This window comes from Pelophylax lessonae, assembly GCF_965119305.1.
Source record: "Pelophylax lessonae genome assembly, chromosome: 10".
Taxonomy (NCBI): Eukaryota; Metazoa; Chordata; class Amphibia; order Anura; family Ranidae; genus Pelophylax; species Pelophylax lessonae.
In genome coordinates this window covers 169,887,642-169,911,148 of record NC_138777.1, presented here as the reverse complement: position 1 = coordinate 169,911,148, position 23,507 = coordinate 169,887,642, and the positions used below count along the sequence as shown (strand labels likewise).

Here is a 23,507-nt window from a genome sequence, read left to right as displayed (position 1 = left end):
CCCTCAGTGTCCCTCTGTGCCCTCCTCCCTCAGCGTCCCTCTGTGCCCTCCTCCCTCAGCGTCCCTCTGTGCCCTCCTCCCTCAGTGTCCCTCTGTGCCAGCGTCCCTCTGTGCCCTCCTCCCTCAGTGTCCCTCTGTGCCCTCCTCCCTCAGCGTCCCTCTGTGCCCTCCTCCCTCAGCGTCCCTCTGTGCCCTCCTCCCACGGCGTCCCCCTCTGCGTCCCTCTGTGCCCTCCTCCCTCAGCGTCCCTCTGTGCCCTCCTCCCTCAGCGTCCCTCTATGCCCTCCTCCCACAGCGTCCCTCTGTGCCCTCCTCCCTCAGTGTCCCTCTGTGCCCTCCTCCCTCAGTGTCCCTCTGTGCCAGCGTCCCTCTGTGCCCTCCTCCCTCAGTGTCCCTCTGTGCCCTCCTCCCTCAGCGTCCCTCTGTGCCCTCCTCCCTCAGCGTCCCTCTGTGCCCTCCTCCCACAGCGTCCCTCTGTGCCCTCCTCCCTCAGCGTCCCTCTGTGCCCTCCTCCCACAGCGTCCCTCTGTGCCCTCCTCCCACAGCGTCCCTCTGTGCCCTCCTCCCACGGCGTCCCCCCTCTGCGTCCCTCTGTGCCCTCCTCCCACAGCGTCCCTCTCTGCCCTCCTCCTACGGCGTTATGTGTACACTGCGGCTTTTCCCATAATACTGACATCTGTATACTTTGGTGGGGACAATGCTGCTTACATTGGTGGTCAGTGGGAAGAATGTCCCTTACATTGGTGGTCAGTGGGAAGAATGCTCCTTACATTGGTGGTCAGTGGAAAGAATGTCCCTTCCATTGGTGATCAGTGGGAAGAATGTCCCTTCCATTGGTGGTGAGTAGGAAAAATGCTCCCTACAGTGGTGGTCTTTTTTATTTAACCGTTCAGCTAAGAAGACATTTGTTGCTCTTGTTATATTGTGTTAATTTATGAAAACCTTAATTCTGGAAATGTACCTTTGTTGCACTTTATTTAATGTATGTGACTAACACGTAATATGGACAGTGCAAGATGTAGGCGGGCTTTGTGTAGGTGTGGCTTGAGTGTGGACGGGGACACAGGGGGCCCCATGATCTCTTATTGCCCGGGGGCCCCATGAGTTGTCAGTCCGCCCCTGGTCTTAAGTTAAGTTAAGTGGACATGTAGTGATTGCTTATCTTGGTGTAAGCCTCAGGACTTTCTCCCCAAAAGTTTCTTTGCTGGACAAGTCCTCCGAGGCTGCGCCTAGGTCAGCATTTGGCTTTTAATATTGCTGCCCCTTTGTGGGATCCTAAGTAGTTCAGTCATAGCCTTCATTTGGAGAGGTGACTGTTAAAGACTGGTGACCTTGTCTGGCATGGAACCTTTCACAGGTTTAACATAAGACAAGGTTGTTAGAACCCTGTTCTCCATCTTCTCCGATTAGTTTCTGTCTCCACAAAACAGGACATCCTTATTCAGTTCTTTGATCTGCATCCAGTTCACCCAAAGGAAGTTTCAGTCTCGTGGTTGGATGTGGTCATGTTGGAAAGTTTATCTTTAAGCCTTTACTTTCCTCTTGTATTTCAAGATGGATCTTGTACTGATGCTCCGTTTTCTGGCTACATGATGTCAAGTTGACTCAGCAGACCAACAAACTCTATGGTCTAGGGTTCAGGTTCCATCCTGTCCTGACAAGATGCACTCTACTAAATCCATGAGAGCATCCTGAGCTTTTGGCTGCAGACTACAGTTTCTCAGATCAGCAAGGCTACCACCTAAGCTTCTATCTCCTATTCTCTGTGTTCTACCAGGGGCTTGGGGGGATTGTACCCACATTAACACACTTGCTGTGGGAGCATTTGAGTGTTGTCCATTGTCCTTTTCCCATCTGTGCTGTCATTTTTTTGGGGCAGGTTTCGGTGGCGTGTCCCCCTTGAGGGGGTGCGCTCCGGGGGCCTGTCCTGGGGATTTGCATGTTGTTGCAGATGTGGAGTGTATTACAGATTGTGCTCAATTGTTTTTCTACCAGGCAGACATTCGTCCATATCCGAAGCCAGCGTCTGGTATAAGAAATATTGAGGAAGCTCTTCAAGCTGCAGGAAGTTCACAGCCTTGCTGTCGGGGCATCAGGAGCCTGTGGGCGTTTGTTTGCCTATCCTGTAGTGAGACTGCTTTGTCCGACTTGTGTAAAGTACTTCTTCAATGCAACCAGATCAATGATGGCACACTTGCAAATAGTCATTAGCTAGCCAAAGTAGCTATTGCTAGCTCCTTCGAAACCAACAATGGTAGAAGGCTCCAGCGCACAATCACCTTGAGGTTCCTAAAGTAAATTTTAAGGTCCTGCTATATGGGCGGGCTGCAGCCACCAAAAGTAATTGCTGTTTGTTCCTCCAGCAACATCTGAACACAGTGGGCACCTTATGCAGAGATATCAGCCAACATGACAGGCAGGGGAGCCAATCCGGTTCCATTTTAGCACATTTATTCAGCACTACTAATGGGCCAAGTAGTCCTCATTACACCTGTCTTTGGCAGGAAGCCAGTAGCTTACTCATTTTTTTATGATGGAATTTGCTGAAGATTCCCACCCTGATTGCTAGTTATTGATCTATCACACGTAAGCTGCCATGTAGGCACCAGGAAAACAGAAAACTGTATCGTACTTACTGTAATTTTCTTTTCCTGGTGCCTATCCATGGCAGCATACCGAACCCATCCAGTTCGTTCCTAGCGATGTACAGGGAATGGGCTGTTGTGTAGGTGTTAACTTTTTATAGCTATGCACTGGTCCTGTGGGCGTAAGTAGGCCAGGCTACTATCACACGTATGCTGCCATGGATAGGCACCAGGAAAAGAAAATTATGATAAGTATGATACAATTTCTTTTTTTTAAATTTTGGATAGAGCAAGGGAAGGTTATATCCCCTGTCAGATTTTTTTTGTTTGCTATCTGTGTCCCATTGCGGAGATTACTTTCACTTCCTGTACCATAGTTATACAGGAAGTGAGAGGAAATCCCTGCAAATTAAGGGAATTCCTTGGAGACCCCCCAGGTCACCAGAACTAGTATCCCTGTTGGAAGATTTCCCTTCTGTTACTTTTCTGGGGACAACCCAAAATTGTGATTTTCGTTTACTTTCACTTTCAATGATAATGGATAATAAAACAAAAAAAAAAAAAGTTTTGCCTTTAATGTGTTTGGCTCAATAACAGCATGGAATTTAAATCTGTAGCTCTAAGGATGCAAGATTTCAAAAGGGATATCAGTGCAAGGGGCATAATAATTATTTGCCCCATTTTAAGAAAAACATTACATTTTTGGCATCAATTAACAAAAATGGAAGTCCTATTGCTAGCAAGAGCCTAGCAGGCATTTTAGGTTTTTAGTTCCATAAAATTTATATTGAAAAACGGGTACAGGTAGACATAAAACCCATCACAGAGACAATAGACAAAATATTAAATGAGCTATGGCAGATCAGTAAACAGTCGAATAGTGGCATATTGAAACAGTGTAAAATGAGGCGTGGGAACAAAATGCCCAAGGGCAGCAAATCATAGAGAGAATATGTTGGATACATAGGAATAAAGCATTTGTATAGGGAAGCATAGGGAGGCAGACTCATCTGTTGAAGAGCAATTATTACACACCTATGGAAGGGTGGAAATACAGCTGAAAAATTAGCTTTCCATTTAGCTAAGAAACAGCAGGAAAATGAATCTTAAATATAACCCCAAAGAAGACCAACAACTTTCTTCTGTTGTCACTGTCCTCATGAAGACATACCAAATCGCGATGAAAAAGAGGGAGAAGAAAAAAAAAAATATTGACACTTTGGGCCCAATTTGGACATTTTTACTTAGGGGTGTACTCACTTTTGTTGCCAGCGGTTTATACATTAATGGCTGTGTGTTGAGTTATTTTGAGGGGACAGCAAATTTACACTGTTATACAAGCTGTACACTCACTAATTTACATTGTAGCAAAGTCTAATTTCTTCAGTGTTGTCATCTGAAAAGGTATACTAAAATATTGATAGAAATGTGAGGGGTGTACTCACTTTTGTGAGATACTGTAAGTATTCATAACCTTTGCCATGACACTCAAAATTGAGCTACGGTGCATGCTGTTTCCACTGATCATCCTTGAGATGTTTACAACTTGATTAGAGTCCACCAATGTGGTAAATTAGGTTGATTGGACATGATTTGGAAAAGGCATGCAACTGTCTATATAAGGTCTCACAATTAACAGTGCATGTCAGAGCACAAACCAAGCGATGAAGTCCAAGGAATTGTCTGTAGACCTCCGAGACAGGATTGTATCGAGGCAAAGATCTGGGGAAGGGTACAGAAAGATTCTGCAGCATTGAAGGTCACAATGAGCACAGTGGCCTTCATCATCCATAAAAAGAAGATGTTTTGAACCACTGGGTTTCTCCCTAGAGCTGGCTGCCTGGCCAAACTGAGCGATCGGGGGAGAAGGGCCCTAGTCAGGAAGGTGACCAAGAACCGGATGGTTACTCTGACAGAGCTCCAGTGTTTCTCTGTGGAGAGAGGAGAACCTTCCAGAAGAACAGCCATCTCTGCAGCACTCCACCAATCAGGCATGATGGTAGAGTGGCCAGATGGAAGCCAGTCCTCAGTAAAAGGCACATGACTGCCCACCTGGAGTTTGCCAAAAGGCACCTGAAGGACTCTCAAATCATGAGAAACCAAATTCTCTGGTCTGATGAAACAAAGATTGAACACTTTGGCCTGAATGGCAAGCGTCATGTCTGGAGGAAACCAGGCATCACTCATCACTTGGCCAGTACCATACTGACAGTGAAGCATGGTGTTGGCAGCATCATGCTGTGCGGATGTTTTCAGTGGCAGGAACTGGGAGACTAGTCAGGATCAAGAGAAAGCTGAATACAGCAATGAGCACTCTGGACTTCAGACTGGGGCAAAGGTTCATCTTCCAACAGGACAACGACCTTAGGCACACAGCCAAGATAACAAAGGAGTTGCTATGGGACAACTCTGTGAATGTCCTTGAGTGGCCCAGCCAGAGCCCAGAATTGAACCTGATTAAACATCTGTGGAGAGATCTGGAAATGTCTGTGCACCGACACTTCCCATCCAGCCTGATGAAGCTTGAGAGGTCCAGCAAAGAAGAATGGGAGAAACTGCCCACAAAATATGTGTGCCAAGCTTGAAGCATCATATTTAAAAAGATTGGAGGCTGTAATTGGTGCCAAAGGTGTTTCAACAAAGTATTGAGCAAAGGCTGTGAATACTTACTGTATGTACATGTGATTTGTTCGTTTTTTTATTTTAATTAAATTAGCAAAGATTTCAAACAAACATATTTCACGTCGTCATTATGGGGTCTGGTTTGTAGAATTTTGAGGAAAATAATCAATTTAATCCATTTTGGAATAAGGCTGTAACATAACAAAAGGTGGAAAAAGTAAAGCAATGTATATACTTTCCGGATGCACTGTAGATCTGTAGTGTTTAATTATCCCTCTCCAAAGCTCTAAAGCTGGATAAACATTATACAGTTTTTGTTGTTAAATTTTCTTTAGATTTACCTTCAACTACATAGTGCAAAGGTCTGCCTGATTGCATACAATTTGAGAGTGTTTAAGTTTGACCTCATATTATATGGTTTTGGTAAATCTTAAACAAAGTTGTACAAGAAAATTGTATAAAAACTGTATAGTGTATAGCCAGCTTTAGTGTTGTTTCTATCTTTGTTCCTCTGTTATCCGCATGAGTCACTTCTGAGAAGTTTCCCGAACACATGAGATAAAATTTGTGTCAGGGAGAGAGCTCAACACAGAGCTTGTCTATTCACAAAACAGTTCTTCTGCTGTGTGGATGGGTGTGTGTTCCTTTCCTCCAATCAGCTCCCACACACTGTAACTGCAGCCATTCCGCTCCCCCTCCTCTGTGATACTAACAGATGAAGGAGGATTTTAAAACTTTTCTATCCTTTTGAAGGGGTGTAGGGAAGAGAGGGCTTCAGATAAACAAGTAAAAATTATGTAGGAGGATTTCTTTAATCTCTCTATATCACCTGAGGCTGTTTACTTCACTGTGTATTTGTAAGGCTTTACAATCACTTTAAAACAGAGTAAAAAGATAGCATACATTTAAAAACAAATATATACAAAACATGTATATGCTAACTGTTTCAGGGTCATACAGTTTTGGGTTAATGCCGGATCACTGGATCACCTATTGGTTCATTTTAAACTCTATACTTAGTATTATGTTCTAGAAAATGGTCAGGCTTTAACACGTTAAGAAGAATATATAGTGGTTTTGTTTTTCTTGTTGTGCTGTGAAATAAAAAACTAAATTGGAAAAAAGATTTTACTTTTTGTCATTCAGGTAAATATGGATTATTGCATTTTACTATTTTATTCCTATTTAATCAAAACGTTAAGTTTGTTGTCTTGTATTCACATGTCCCCCAGAAACTGCTTAGCAAAACCCAGCCCAGACTGCAATACACACAGAAGAAAATGACATACAGACCCTCAGAGAGATTAGAGGACATATAAATATGAATTTAAGCAGCCAGAGCATGCTAATTATTTTTTTATGTCTATAAAATTTCAGTAATCACTTTTTTTTAACCAATAAAAGAGTATGGTGATATTTATGGTTTTTCTTTGGATTTGCTATTTTATTTTTCAATTAGTATGTTGTCATCATCTAGCATGAGTATTGTCATCATAGATGGGTAACTTTATTGACTCATGAGCAAGTTTATCAAAATTTTTATTTTTTACAAAAAGACACATTTTAGTGCTCTCATAGTATTAATGCATTTTCTTTCAATACAATAGGGCGAAGGTCGAGAAGAAATAATTGGTACAATAAGGAGTCTAAATTTGGATTTCCAGACAAAGCTGGCTGAGAAAATTCAGGAGGTGAATTTGGGTTGCTTTTTTTTATAATTTTATAATCCCATAATTTCCTCTTTTATTTCCAAACTTGATATAATGTTTCTCACCAGAAATTTTCTTCCTCTTTATGTTAAGATCACACAAGACCCTCATAAGATATTGACTTTGCCTGGGTCAGAACTGTCGGACTTCTCTATCTCTGACCTAGAAGAGCTGGTCCATTTACTTTCTGCTCACCTGAGAGACATCTTGAAGCAGAGGGATGATGCTCTGGAGGTAAGGACAATAATGTTCATATCCTTGTACTGGATGTTTTCTTTATTTTATTTGCTTTAGTGAAACAACTTTTAAATAATATTCAGCGCTGTTGATTTCAATTTATTGTAAAAAATATATACTTTTTACTATATAGATAGTGAAAAACGGTGTCAATATTATTTAAATCAAATTCTAGCCATTTTTTAAAGAGTACAGAAATATTAGAACTTATGTCAGAATTGTATTTTAGGCTGTCCTTTGCCCTGCTTGTTGTAATCAGCTGAACATCAAAGACTTTAGACTTCCAAGAATTTTTCATTTGGCCCTCTTTTTGACCTATTACACTTCAGGTCAGGAGAACTCCCCTGGGGGATCCCAGTCTTTGTGGTGAGCTGCCAAAGACAGGCCAGTTGGGTTTAAGTAATTACTTTTTCCACATTGTGATAAGATTGAAAAACATATAGCGTCTACAAACTATGGGATATTTTTATTTATTCATTTTTTTTACTTTTTTTTTTTATACTAGTAATGGTTGCAATCAGCAACTTACAGCGGAACTTCGATATTACAATAGACAAATCGGACACTAACTGACATTTTTGACACTTTTTTGGGGACCAGTGGCACTAATACAGTGATCACTGCTAAAAAATATGCACTGTCTCTTTACTAATGACGGGGTTAACATTAGGGGCGATCAAAGGGTTACCTGTGTGCCTAGTCTGTGATTCAGTGTAGTGGGGGAGGTGCTTTGACTAGCAGAAGGCATGGATCGGTATTCCTGCTTTACAGGAACACAGGATCCATGCCTTCTGTACTGACAGAATGACAATCTGCCTTGTTTGCATAGGCACTTAGGCAGACTGCCGTTCTGCCTGTGTATCGGCGGACATCAAGTTTGCTGTACCTTGGGATCAGCTCCCGCTGTGTATAAACACAGCAGGAATGGGCCACCAGCAGCGCACACGTGCGCCCTAGACCTGGAGATGGCAGATCACATACTAGGTATGTGATCTGGTGCAGAGTGGCCGCCCTGCCACAGTATATGTACAGTGGACTGTCCGTAAGTGGGTAAGAATGTTTAGCACCTCTGTTTTGGTATTATTTTTGTCTGTCTGTTTGATGGGTGTCAAAGAATACAGGAAGTGAGGTGAATATATTTAGATAGAGTAGAGAAGGGATAAAACCGCTATTGGGTTATTTTTTGCAGTCTGGGGAGATTTCCTCTCACCTTCTGTCCTGGTAATGAAACAGAAAAGGAGCAGAAATGTATCCAGAGTGAACAGAGTAGAAGACATTTTCTTAGTATTTTACCAAGAGCTGATCAACGAGGATATAGTGAGTGAGGAGCTCTGCAGTGATAGCACAAACTTCCTTCTTAAAATGAAGGATTACGCTATGTGTATTTCGCTATTTATTTACATGCACACCTTACTATGCTGAATGCGGTCCATCCATCTTGGTGAGGAGTCATTTGGTTCCAGTGTCTCTATACCTTGAGGAATTTGTCCATCTGGGATTGATACTACAGGCTCAATTTTAAGCCGCCTCTGGTAAGTGTATTACCATAAGGCGTGCACAGCGGTGAGGTGGAGGCTTTCTGCTTATTGTATGCACGTGGTTGGATGCACTTACCTGGCTAATATTTTTTCTTGCTGATTTCGAACAGTGTGCATGAAGATTTCCCAACATCTGACTCAATTCAAAGTTTTTATTGAGGACTTTCTCTTGTTACATCATATGTGCTATGATTAGAGGTGTATTTAGATAATACACCATTAGCGCCGCTAGTGGACTCTTGAAGGGGTTTTATTTGATACATTTTTTCTTAGAGTGCACCTATTTTGAGTATTTTATAATTTATAGTGGCAGCTTATGATATTGGTGTGCAGGTATTTTGGTACTAGCAGAACCTATTTCAATTTTTATAATATAACTTAATTTTAAGCGCTGGGTGAGTAGGATTATATATTCAATATTCAATTCTGCTCCTAGCTTACACAGTTATAAAAACCCCCCAAAATCCAGACACTCACAGGCCACTAAAAGAGGGCAAACAGCCTCTGTGTCCACAGTGAAAAATGGTGGCCACGGACATGGTGCATTCTCTGCAGGCGGGGCACGCTTGTCCTCTTTTTCCGGGGCTGGCCATGTTATTAAGCCACAACATGCAGAAGAGTTAGTGGAGTGGATAACTAAGCCGTCCTCATCCTCCTTGTCCTCTGTTACACAGGCTCATACTAGATTGGGCGCAAGTATCTGTGGCACTCATTGCTATACCATCATCCCTCAGAGTTTAGGTTTTTGAGAAGACATGAGGTATAGTAAAGGTAGAGATTCCAGATGAGGAGCAAGGTATGCTTTTTTTTTAATGATGTTGCCAACCGACTGCATGGCAAGTCGTCATATGTCTTGTCAAGCATGTGGTGCCCAAGCAGCTGGGGTTCTGGCCACGCTTGTTCCGCTTCAGACAGGGATTGCAAACAGCAACGTTGCGGTCTACTGCACGTGTTGAAAAAAGCCCACACCAATGAACTTTTGGAAGTCGGCCTGTAGTTAGCAGCGCCCTGCACCTGTGGAGCTCTGTGGTGTGATGCAATAGAGTGGCTGCCCTTAAGGCAGCCCCTGGAGCACATCCTTCCTCATTGGAGTTGTGCCACCTCCTCTTCCTCCTCATATTCCTCCTCTATTCTTTCAGGCACCCAAGTACAGTCAGTGAACTCATCATCCCCTCCCACCTCGTCACTAGAGCAAACTTGGCAGCATGCTGCAGCTGTGGCAACATGACTGCTAGTTTCTTGCCCATCATTGTCACCCCCTCTCTCTAGGCTTATGTTATTCCCTTCCTCTAACCTGGGCACCAACGTCGGAGCATTCAAATTGCTGCACATCTTCCAGTATCATGTAACTGACACTGTGATCAAATAATTCAGATGACTCCCCTGTGCATGATGGTGAAGCTACGGAAGGAGTAGCTGTAGACAAGGAGCCTGTGGAACAGGCCAGAAAAGTCTGTGGCCATTTCCGGCGGTCATACAATGCCAGTGCTCAGCTATTTTGAGCCAGGAATGGTTGTATGCGACAATGGCACCAACCTTCTCTTTGCCCTCCGACAGGGACACTTGACACATGTTCCATGCTTGGCACATGTTCTGAATCTGGTGGTGCAGCGTTTCTTGAGCAGATACCCGGTTTTCCCAAGATCTCCTTGGAAGGAAAAGTCTGTGGCCAGAAAAGTCTGCGTCCATTTCGGCCGTTCGTACAATGCCAGTGCTTTCTTATCTGACATTCAATGGGAATTCAGCCTGCCCACCTACCGCCTGATTTGTGACATGCCCACCAGGTGGAACTCAACATTGGCAATGCTGCAGTGGCTGCACATGCAGCAGAGGGCCATCAATGATTACCTGTGTGAGTATGGCACAAGGACAGGCTCAGGGGAGCTTGGTTTCTTTTCGCCATGCCAGTGTCTGCTGATAAAGGATGCATACACTGTCCTGCCACCATTTGAGGAGGCCACAAGGATGGTGAGCCACGACAATGCATGCATCAGTGACACTGTCCCTCTAGTCTTCCTGCTGGAGCACATGCTTTGTGGAATCATGGACAGGGCATTTGAGGCAGAACAGCGGGAGAAGGAGGAGGACTTTCTTTCTTTACAAGGCCCCCTTTATGCAGATATCATTCCTGCAGGGCCACAAAACACACAGGAGAAAGAGGAGGAGGAGGAAGATTGTGGCAACATGGATGTCGAGGATAACATACAGCAGGCTTCAAGGGATAGTTTTCATTCCCCAGAAACCCCAGGAGTTATACATGGCTGGGGAGAGGTTGCTCCTGACAATGTCTTCCTTAGTGATCCAGAGGACTCAGAATCACATGCCTCCTCAAACTTACGCTCCATGAACTCCCTGATTCTGCAAAGCCTGCGAAAGGACCAGAGGATTCGTGCTATCAAGGAGAGGGATTATTACTAGTTGGCAACCTATCTTGATCCACGTTACAAGGGTAAAGTTGTAGAGCTCATCCTGCCTTCGCAGAGGGAGCAGAGGATGAAACATCTTGAGGACGCCTTGAAGAAAAATTTGCGTAACACCATTCCAGACACTGGGAGGTTAACGTTCTCTGGACATGTTTCTGAGGCATCATTCAGCCAAAGTAGGAGAGGTGGAGAAGGCTGCCGGCTGACCGATGCCTTTAAACAATTCTTTAGTCCTCAGCGCCCAGGGCTGTTAAGCAACCACCGGCAGCGTCTCCATCATATTGTGCAGGATTAACTAGGGGCAAGAGCAGACTTTGAGACCTTTCCAACTGAGCATCCACTGGGTTACTAGGTCTTGAGGATAGACCACTGGTCAGAACTTGCTAAATATGCAATTGAGCTACTGGCCTGTCCTGCTTCCAGCGTGCTTTCCGAATGAACATTCAGTGCTGCTGGAGGTTTTGTGATGGATAAAAGAGTGCGCCTGTCCACAGACTCTGGTGACCAGCTGACATTTACTGTATCAAAATTAATCAGTCCTTGATCAACAGCAGCTATTAAGCCCCTGATGCTGATGTAACCAATTGACTTTGCTAGGTGTATGGCATCCCTTGAAGACTGCATATGCTGCCTATCCTATTCTTGAATCTTGATTATGCTTGCTTCCAACAATGTTTTTGGTTTAGGGCACCACCAACACTCAAGGCCCAATTTTTCTGCACCTGTATGACAAGTACATGCGATTTGAATTTTGTATGGAATTTTTAACAGCAGGGCCCCTTCCTGCACCCAGCAAAAGTAACCGCGAGGGGTTGTGGTGTTCAGGCACCACCAACACCCAAGGCCCAATTTTTCTGCACCTGTATGACAAGTACATTCGATTTGAATTTTGTATGGAATTTTGAACAGCAGGGCCCCTTCCTGCACCCAGCAAGAGTAACTGTGAGGGGTTGCGGTGTTCAGGAACCACCAACACCCAAGGCCCACTTTTTCTGCCCCTGTATGACAAGTACATGCGATTTGAATTTTGTATGAAATTTTTAACAGCAGGGCTCGTTCCTTCACCTTGCACCTGTGCATTTTTTTTTTTTAGATCCAAATCCATACCAGATCCGAAGTAACTGGGGGGACCCTACACCATTTTTTTTTCATATTATTTTATCTGGGAGCCGACAATACATTACAGCCGTGAGCAAGTTTAAATGACATTTTTTTATTTTAGAAATGTCCTACATACTTTACAGGCTCATTTAGGGGACCCACCAGGCATGATATATAATGGAATTGTTCATTTTTATTGTTTTACTTTAAACATCATTAAATCACTGCTCCTTTAAAAAGGATTGTTTAAAAAATTGTTTTTTTTTTGCATTGGTACATGTCCCCTACTAACCTAACCATGTGTATCAACCAATTTTAAAGTGTGAATAAAAAAATTATTGAAAAAAAAATTGCATTTCAATCACTTTCTCACTCTCTGAACTGGTTACAGCAGTTACCAGGACAAAACATGAGTGTGAATCTTCCTAGTTGGGAAAGAGACAGCAGTAAAACTTTGGCAAGGGAGGTCAATACCCTATAAAAAAATAAAAAAAATCCTAATATCCGTAGAGATAATATGGTACAGGTCATTTTAGAGACTATTGTTCTATTTTTTTCTACACATGTTCATGTAAAAATGCAAGCTGCCATTCATATTTGTACAGTACATCATTTAACAAGATTTTACTTGCCTGATTTCTTGGCATAACAATAAAAAAATCTGCATATTGGCGGCCCTAAAGCATCAAATAGTCAGTCTACCAGTTTAGAGCTCAGCCATGAAACTACATTACATTACATTGGCATTACCACCAAATAACATGTTTTCCTTATGCACAGTAAGAATTGTTTTTCTGTAGGTGCTTTGGGGTTGAAGTGGCAGATAGGGCTAGCTCCAGCTATTCTTTAAAATGTTCCCTCCTCCCTGTTATCTATCATGCATACCCTGTATAAAAAGATTTGTGTACATGTTGCACTTACCTATTTTTAATCCGGTCCAGTTATGTGATCTATCAGCTCCAGCTGCCCTGTATCAGAAATCGGCAGCTGCAGGGGAGAGGAAAGAGTGTCAACAATGGATAGGCCATGGGAGCCTTTAGGTGACAACATGGCTCAGAGAATTCACAGCTGTTGTTAAGGGCTCCCTTACACAGGAGAGCCGGAGCTGTTGAATAACATGACCAGACTGGATTAAATTAAGGTAAGTACATACCAGTAGATCTTTTTAATACGGGTATGCATGATAGGAAGGAGGAGGTTGGCGGGAACATTTTTAAGAATAGTTAGCATTATCCTTTACTAACAATTTAATGCATGCAGCCAGGTTAAGTGCAAATTGTTTTCTTATTCAGAATATTCTGAATGTTGGTATCTAAAAATCGTGTAATTATCTCTTTACAGCGACTGTCCAAAATGCGATGTGAACAGCAAAATAGGCCCAGTGATACCAAGTTACAAGGTGTATCCAAAACAGTTATATCTGATCCTAATGCTTGGCAGAATAACTCTCTGCACATTGCTGATCTACAGAGCAAACTCCGACGAGTGCGTCAAGAACTGTATGTATAATATAATAAATAACTGGAAAAGGGACTTAGAAATGAACATATTTCTTCATCAAGCAAAATATTTTATTGGCAATAGACCTCACAGTGATCAGATTTGTACACAAACCCTAAAAATTGATTTAAAGTGATTGTAAATCCAAAGTTTTTAAGTTGCATTTATTGTTTATTTACTGGGGAAGTTTGCCTATGTAAAAAAATATGTAAATTCATCCAAATAATAATAGGATTCACCTGACTATTTCTCTCAGAATTCACCCTGTGGTGAAATTTGCCTGGACAAATTTTACAGAACAGTAGCAGCTATTTTTTACCTTTAGACAAATCTTTGTGGGAATCTTACTAAAAAATGGAATGTGATTGGTTAATTTGCCACTGTGCCCTCTATGGTGCCAGAAACTGCGTTTATACTTTCAGCACTAGGAGGTTACATTTCATGTTATATATTAAGGTCTGATGCGCACAGGACATATTTTTCCTCCCCTAGTTGCCTTTTCTCCTGGCAAAAAATAAAGCAGCTTAAAATATGCCCATTGGAGTGAACATGTCCAGCTTTTACACTTATTTACATGCATTTAGGTGCTTCACAAATGTTTCTGGTCAAAAGCTCCTCTCCTAAATGCTTAAATGTTTTTTTCCAGCCACAAAAAGCTCTTTCTCTAATATGCTTGTAAACACCTATGTTTGTATGGACACATAGGCTAACATATAAGTGCATTTAGAGGCTGAAAATAAATTAAAATCCCCCCAGAATGAACCAACCATACAATGATTGTTATCTTTTTTTTTTTTTTTTTTTTAATTCTTACAGTAAAACAAAAACATAGTTTCAACACTTTCCATAAGCTATAACTCCACAGCTGTTTAAAATACACATCTTAACTCCAAACCTGAAGACAGTTTAAATATTGTGTAAAATTAAAAATGAGCAAGCGTAACTATCAGAACCAATCTACATTCAGAAAGGATGAATGGCAGGGCCGTCTTTTCCAATGGGCATGCCCGGTGGTTGCCCGGGGGCCCCACTTGCCAAGGGGCCCCACATGGATGGTGGCAATTACTGTCCCTGGTGGTCTAGGGCCCCCCGTTGTCCGCCGCCCCGGTCCCCCCCCCCCTTGTTGTCTGCCGGCGGTGGCCGTGGCTCGAGTCTGCACTGCACAGACACTGGTTGCTAAGGCCAGCCCGATTGGCATCTAGCAACCAGTGACGTTAGCAGAGCAGACCCATGATGCACAGCGGAGGAGGATCCTCCTCGTCGGCTCGTCCTCCTCTCCTCTCCGTCTCCGCGCCTAGAAGACTGGCTCCGCCTCCGCCTCCACCCACCTCCTCCCATGTGCAGCTGTTGTGAAAGGTAAGGCAGCCAGCCCAGCTGCCAGGCTGCTTGATATGATATTCTTTCTTTTTTTAACTCTCTCCAATCTCCATGGCATGATCAACACAAGAGACAACTACCTGTCCTGGAGGATATACCTTACTATATATTGGTCCCTGTAATATGTATATAGTAAGGTATATATCCTCCAGGTAGTAGTTGTACTCTCTTGTAGTATAGTGTTCCCTGTAATGTGTATATAGTCTATATACATATTACAGGGAACACTATATACTACAAGAGAGTACAACTACTACCTGGAGGATATATACCTTACTATATACATATTACAGGGACCAATATATACTACAAGAGACTACCTGTAGGATATACCTTACTATATAAATATTACATGGAACACTATATACTACAAGAGACTCTTGTAGTATATAGTGTTCCCTGTAATATGTATATAGTAAGGTATATCCTCCAGGTAGTTGTACTCTCTTGTAGTATATATTGGTCCCTGTAATATGTATATAGTAAGGTATATACTCCAGGTAGTAGTTGTACTCTCTTGTAGTATATAGTGTTCCCTGTAATGTGTATATAGTCTATATACATATTACAGGGAAAACTATATACTACAAGAGAGTACAAGTACTACCTGGAGTATATACCTTACTATATACATATTACAGGGACCAATATATACTACAAGAGAGTACAACTAGGCTCAGGCTGGAGTATATACCTTACTATATACATATTACAGGGACAAATATATACTACAAGAGACAACTACCTGGAGGATATACCTTACTATATAAATATTACAGGGAACACTATATATTACAAGAGACTCTTGTAGTATATAGTGTTCCCTGTAATATGTATATAGTAAGGTATATACTCCAGGTAGTTGTACTCTCTTGTAGTATATATTGGTCCCTGTAATATGTATATATTAAGGTATATACTCCAGGTAGTAGTTGTACTCTCTTGTAGTATATAGTGTTCCCTGTAATGTGTATTCTCGTGGGTGATTGTGTAGGCAGGGGGCCCCAGTGCACTGCATTGCCCAGGGGCCTATAAGGCTCTTAAGATGGCACTGATGAATGGTACAAAAAAGTACTTTCTCAATAAAACATAACATAACAGATGTTTGGTGAATTTTTGAAACAGGTGAAAACCGCTATGATACATAGAGAAAATTTAGAAAATAGAATGTTGGTAGAAGAAAATGGGCACATTTTTGTCAAAACAGTGATAGATACACCACTATAATTTTGGCATCTACATTAAATGTAATTGTACATAAAATGCAGTCTAGACTTTAATGGGTAATCTTTTCTCTTTCTTTACATTTCCAAAGAGAGGAGAAGTCTGAGGAATTACTGGACAGTCAGCAGCAGGTGCAGTTACTGGAAGTGGAGCTGAGAAAAGTACATCAGCAGGTACACATGTACAATCGTTTAGGTTATATTGTCCTTTACCAGAAATTTGTATTCCATTTGTCTATCTGCGTCTTTTGAATTGGCCTCATATAAATTAGTATGCTGTGTCTTTTTGTGCTCTTTTTTCCCTTCAAAGAAGGATGAAAAAAATGACATAAGCAACAGTTTCTACTACTAAGACTCAAAACTGTTGGTGGTAGTTTGTTAGGAACCATTTGCTAATTTTTACCTTCAAACATTGGTTTAAACTGCCTGAAAATTGCTGTGTCTTTGGCCAGCATAAGAGACTCTAAGCATATATGGTGGGTTGACATGCTCTGCCTTGTATTGAATGAGTCAATTTTTAACTTCATAAAACGGAGTGACACATGCGGTATATGTTTGTACCAGCATGGCTGTGTTCTATGGCATGCTTAGTCACATACACACCCAAATCCTATCTGTTAGCAATGCACATTAGGCAATTTCCTCTTTTTTCCTCTAATACAACCTGATACATATTGAATTATCTTACTGCCTTTTGAGCCTTTAAAATGTATACAGTAGGTATTAACCACTTTAAGACCGGAAGGATTTGCCCCCTTAATGACCAGGCCCTATTTTGCAGTTTGGCACTGCATTATTTTAACGGACAATTGCGCGGTCGTGCAACGCTGTACCCAAATAAAATTGATGTTCTTTTTTTCCCACAAATAGAGCTTTCTTTTGGTGGTGTTTGATCACCTGTGCGATTTTTATTTTTTGCGCTATAAACAAAAAAAGAGTGTCAATTTTGAAAAAAAATATATATTTTTCACATTCTACTATATGACATTCTCAAAAAAAAAAAAAAATTTAACATTTTAGACCAATTTGTTTTCTGCTACATATTTTTGGTAAAAAAAATCTCAATAAGCGTATTTTGATTGGCTTGCGCAAAAGTTATTCCGTCTACTAACTACGGTAAAGATTTATGTCATTTTTATTGTTTGTTTTTTTTACTAGTAATGGCGGCGATCTGCGATTTTTTGCAGGAGTGCTACATTGCGGCAGACAGATCGAACCCCTAACTGACATTTTTGACACTTTTGGGGGTACCAGTGACATTACTACAGTAATCAGTGCTAAAAATATGCAATTACTGTAATAATGACACTGGCAGGGAAGGTGTTAACCCTATGGGTGATTAATGGGTTAAATGTGAGCCTAGGGGAGTGATGCTAACTGTGGGGGGGGGGGGCGTGAAATGACCATAGAGACATGTGATCCTATATAGAAGGATCACATGAGCTCTGTGATCATTTCAGGGAGAAGAACGGTCGGCTGTGTTTACAACAGCCAACCGTCCTTCTCTCTCAGCAGGGAGCGATCGCAGGTGTCAGACGGCAATCGGAGCCGCCTGACCCATGCATCGGCTTCCCCACTGCCGACTGGGGGCGGGAGCGTGCCGGCGGCGGCGCATGCTCGCCCCCTAGCTTCCCACGCGTGGAATGTAGGGGACCGACTGTGACACCTTAAATGGAGGGATTATTTCACAGAGCGAGTGCCAAGTGTTCCATCGTAAGAACATAAAGAAGGGGAGAAAGGGGACAGCCTTGTCTCTTCCCATTCTGGATATTAAACAGGAAGGAGGTATATAGAGACATGGTCCTTAACAAAATGTGAGGCCCCAGCCCTATCTGTTGCAGGGAAAGGCGAAGGAATTGCCAGTCCACTCAATTAAATGCCTTCTCGGCATCAACCGTTAAGAGGCAAAGAGGGATATTCTGAGTGTGGGCATAATCGGTCAGAAGAAGGGTTTTCAGGGTGTTATCTCTCGCTTCACATCTGCAAAACCAACCTGGTCTAAGTGTATTAACTGTGGTAATAATAGCTGCAGTCTATTAGCCAACACATTAGCGTATATTTTTAAATCTAACCCAATCAAGGAAATGGGTCTGTAGTTCGCGCAGAGGAATGGGTCCTTATCTGGTTTTGAAATAAGGGAGATAAGTGCTTCAAGCCTCTGCGGAGGGAAGAAGGAACCCTCTGTTAGGGAATTAAACATTTTAGTCAAGAAGGGGGCAAGGGAGGAAGCAAAGAATTAGTAAAATTTGGAAGTAAAGTCATCAGGACACGGACTCCTGCCTGCAGGGGTGGAAGCGATAGCTTCCGTTACTTCATCTTGACTGGCTGGCTTTTCGAGTTTGCCTACGGTGTCTTCATCTAGAGTGGGTAATGCAGTCCTAGTAATGTAGGATGTCTTATCCTCCCCCGAAGTGGCTGGGGTATGAGGAGGCTGTGTGGTAGAAATATTATACAGAGATTGGTAGAAATCCTTGAACGTCTGAGCTATTTATGATGGTGTAGAGACTGATTCTCCTGATTTATCTTGAATGTGAGTTATAAAGGTAGAAGGTGACTTTGGATGTGAGGAGTGGGCTAGAGGTCTCCCACACTTAACCTGTAGTTTGTATTGGTGTAATGCAAGCTTACCTGCAAACGTACGTGCAGACGCCTCATATAGCTCCCGAAGTTGGGAGCGGGCCAAAGAAATGTCGGTGACACTGTCCATTGTGGGAACCCGTTTGTGTTCCATTTCCAAAGTTTTACGTTTCTGTACGGGGGTTGCTATGGTGGCCGAGCGTTCTTTCTTTAATTGGGCCCTTATTTGGATGAAAGTACTTCGTAAGGACAGCTTTATGTGCTTCCCATTGAATGAGGAGCGAGTTGGTATCCGAAGCGTGATCCTCAAAGAAATTAGAGATGGTCTCTGTAACCCGTGCAACGCATTCCGAGTTTGAGAGTAATGAATCGTTCAGACTCCAGGTCCACTCCTTAACTGGTGTGGATGGGAGCAAAAATGTTAGGTATATAGGGGAGTGGTCTGACCAAACCATAGAGTCAGTGTCGCATTCAGGAGACCAATCTAAACAACTGTTATCTATTAAGAAGTAATCTATGTGACTGTATAACTGATGTACTTGGAAGAAATGGGTATAGTTCCGAGCTTTGGGGTATAAAATCCTCCACACATCAATGAGATCTAAATTAGAAATGGCACATTTTAGGGCCTTCAATTTAGAAAAGGATATTGAAGATCCTGAGGAGGAGAAATCTAGTAGAGGCTCCAGCGGGATATTGAAATCCCCTCCCAGGATGAGTTTGCCCTCCGGGAAACCTGATCGGAGCTCTAGGTACTGCAAGGCCGATGGAACTTGGTTAACATCTAGTAGGTATATATTGGCCACCGTGAATTTAGTGCCCAAGAGTGAGAACTTCACAAAAACATACCTTCCCTGTGGGTCAGAGACGTGGTCTATCAGTTCAATGGGGAGCGATTTGTGAAAGGAGACTAACTTGGATTTCTGTAGCTGTTAGAACAGGAAGGGGTAAAGTTAGAGTGGAAGTGCATCTCTTGCAGGAGGAGCACATTAACCTGACATTTATGCATTTGATAGAGGATTTGACCTAGTTTAGCAGCAACATAAGGCAGCCACAGATCTTGACAGTGCACGTCCTCAGCCATTCATCTTCGGTCATCTTACCAAATTTAATACTAAAGTAGCTGATCTACTCTTGTGCTACAATTAGGTAGAATTGTTGTATTGGGGGTACCTTTGTTGAACTTTGTAATGGGGAGGATTTTGCTTTCAGAGAGGTCGATATGGAGATCAGAGAAATTTCCATATTCTTCAAAGATTTGTTGTGTGGCTAGAATGTTATGTTTGGGCCTGGATGTGAAAAGAAGAATATCATCCGAAAAGAACACCATTCCTAATTCCGAATACTTTATAGATATTCAATGCAGCTAAGGAGTTGTATTTAAATACTGGGATGTGCCAAGTGTTGCCCTTTTGATTGTTATACATTTGTACCCAGCTGCTAAAGGGGTGAACATTAATGTAGAGCATAGCTCATTTGTTTTTTGAAAATTATTTTTTTGAAGAATGTTATATTCCAAACCTCATTAACAGCATTTTTCGAAAGCTTAATAATAATAAGCCTTGTGCTTGACCGGTTCATGCTACACCTAAATTCAGCCCAAATTTGGAAAACAGCATTCATCATTGACAAAATCAAACTCTTTCACTACCCTACTGGGGGCAAAGTATTGGGACAGTCCAGGCGTTACTAGCATTGCTGGGGATCATGGGTTTATGGGAATGTTGTGTTTTTCAGACATGTTCGTTGTGTAATGCCCATGAGCTTATTGACTGTAAAGGGAACGATAGTTTGCTTTGTTCCATACTAATTATATTCTTATATTTGCACCAACAGTTAGAATTTTATGAATGTATGTGGCATTTATATATTTATATATATATATATATATATATATATATATATATATTTTTTTTTTTTTACAACTTACTCTTTTGATCTTGCAATGTGTTAAGCATATCTCCACATTTCCTAGGTTCGGGAGCTTTCGCAAACGGCTGCTCTCTCTCGTAGTTACCGTGATGAGCTTGATGCGTTAAGAGAGCGCTCACGGCGTTCTGAAGCACAAGTGAGCACTCTCACAGAGAGACTACGCATTATGGATTTTTATCAGCGATCCCTTCAGGTCTGTCCTCTCAAAAGCCCACCTTCACTTAGTTGCCACTATGGGTGCGTTCAGAAGACTAATGTGGAATATTTTTCTTTCTAACAGGAAGAGAAAGAGTTCTCTAGGAGTCTGTTGGAGGATAAAGAGGTGTTAGAACATCAACTAGCTGCTGAAAGAGAACGCTCTGAGAGACTGCGCATGTGCGAAAGAGAAAAGCACTCACTAGAAGAGAGAATCAAACGATTAGAAATGGTAAGATATATCTAGCTATGTCTAAACATGCTGAAGTTCTTGTGTGTACAACATATATTTATATTTATATATATATATATATATATATATATATATATATATATATATATATATATATATATATATATATATATTTATACATATCTACAATCTGGTCTTATTCCAAAATGGATTGAACTCATTATTTTCCTCAAAATTCTACAAACAATCCCCCATAATGACAATGTGAAAGAAGTTTGTTTGAAACCTTTGCAAATTTATTAAAAATAAAAAAATAAAAAATTCATGTGTACATACAGTAAGTATTCACAGCCTTTGCTCAGTACTTTGTTGAAGCACCTTTGGCACCAATTACAGCCTTAAGTCTTTTTGAGTAGGATGCTACAAGCTTGGCACGCCTAGTTTTGGGCAGTTTCTCCCATTCTTCTTTGCATGACTTCTCAAGCTTCATCAGGTTGGGAGGGTAGCGTTGATGCACAGCCATTTTCAGATCTCTCCAGAGATGTTCAATCGGGTTCAAGTCTGGGCTCTACCTGGGCCACTCAAGACATTGAGAGTTGTTGGCTGTGTGCTTAAGGTTTTTGTCCTGTTGGAAGATGAACCTTCAACCCAGTCTGAGGTCCAGAGTGCTCTGGAGCAGGTTTTTCATCAAGGATGTCTCTGTACATTGCTGCATTCATCTTTCCGTCAATCCTGACTAGTCTCCCAGTTCCTGCCGCTGAAAAACATCCCCACATCATGATGCTGCCACCACCATTCTTCACTGTAGGGATAGTATTGGCCAGGTGATGAGCGGTGCCTGGTTTTCTCTAGACATAAAGCTTGCCATTCAGGCCAAAGAGGTTAATCTTTGTTTAATCAGACCAGAGAATTTTTTTTCTCATGGTCTGAGTCCTTCAGATGACTTTTCATATACTGTGGCTTTTACTGAGGAGTGGCTTCCGTCTGGCCACTCTACCATACAGGCCTGCGTGATGGAGCGCTGTAGAAATGGTTGTTCTTCTGGAAGTTTCTCCTCTCTCCACAGAGAAACACTGGAGGTCTGCCAGAGTGACCATCTGGTTCTTGGTCACCTCCCTGACTAAAAGGCCTCTTTTCCCCGATTGCTCAGTTTGGCTGGGCGGCCCGCTCTAGGAAGAGTCCTGTTGGTTCCAAACTTCTTCCATTTACAGATGATGGAGGTCACTGTGCTCATTGGGACCATCAATGCTGCAGAACTTTTTCTGTACCTTTCCCTAGATCTGTGCCTTGAACCAATGCTGTCTTGGAAGTCTACAGACAAGATCTGTGCTCTGACATGCACTGTTAACTGTGGGAACTTATACAGACCGGTGTGTGCATTTCCAAATCATGTCCAATCAACTGAATTGACCACATTGGTGGATTCAAATCATGTTGTAGAAACATCGCAAGGATGATCAGTGGAAACAGGATGCACCGGAGGTCAATTTTGAGTGAATACTTATGTACATGTAATTTTTTTGTTTTTTATTTTTAATAAATTTGCAAAGACTTTAAACAAATGTTTTTCACAGTGTCATTATGGAGTATTATTTGTAGAATTTTGAGGAAAAAAATGAATTTACTGTAATCCATTTTGGAATAAGGCTGTAACATAACAAAATGTGGAAAAATTTTAGTGCTGTGAATACTTTCCAGATGCACTCTATATAGATATATCTGTATATATACAGTATATATTACATTTTTGCTCTTTTGGTTATGTGTATATGTATTACAAGGCTAAACTGTATTTCAGGAAAGAGATACAGAGTGCCAGCGAATGCAGTTTCTACTCCAGGACAACCTAACTCTGGCTGAGGAAATTCGAGAACTTAGGCAAGAGGCAACTCAAGGCTGGGAGAGATCTTATGAGGCTGATACAGAGACCCTCTCGAAGTGGGAGAGAGAACAATTGACTATCAGAGGAAAAGCTTGGGTCAAGCAAGAGCCAGAAACAGAATGTATGTGTTAATAGGGTTTATTGTATTCATCATTTGTATTATATGTGCTGAAGTTATATTTACTAGTAGGCAGTAGAATCTATAGTGACCTTTTATGGTTTGAAGCAATATTAAGCATTTCAATTTGCCAGGTGACATGACTGTTCGATTCTAACTCGAAGTTAAAGAGGTAGCATACAATGATGAACGTGTTCATTGTTTGATCACTGCAATTTTACTCCACATAATCTGATTTTTTGTCCTAAATGTCAAACAGCTTTACCTTTCTAAACTGGCTATAGTTGTGTACAGG

General features: G+C 41.8%; 1 protein-coding gene across 1 annotated transcript in view; it reads left to right on the top strand.

The window, feature by feature from the left end:
• LOC309564944 (uncharacterized protein) overlaps window positions 1-23,507 on the top strand; it is a 143,380-nt gene that overhangs the window by 64,387 nt on the left and 55,486 nt on the right. The window contains exons 6-12 of the mRNA XM_082269655.1: window positions 6,815-6,898; window positions 7,010-7,150; window positions 13,557-13,714; window positions 16,408-16,489; window positions 20,868-21,017; window positions 21,105-21,251; window positions 23,011-23,215. Of these exons, the coding sequence (XP_082125781.1) occupies window positions 6,815-6,898; window positions 7,010-7,150; window positions 13,557-13,714; window positions 16,408-16,489; window positions 20,868-21,017; window positions 21,105-21,251; window positions 23,011-23,215 (967 nt within the window). The remainder of the gene's footprint in view (window positions 1-6,814; window positions 6,899-7,009; window positions 7,151-13,556; window positions 13,715-16,407; window positions 16,490-20,867; window positions 21,018-21,104; window positions 21,252-23,010; window positions 23,216-23,507) is intronic.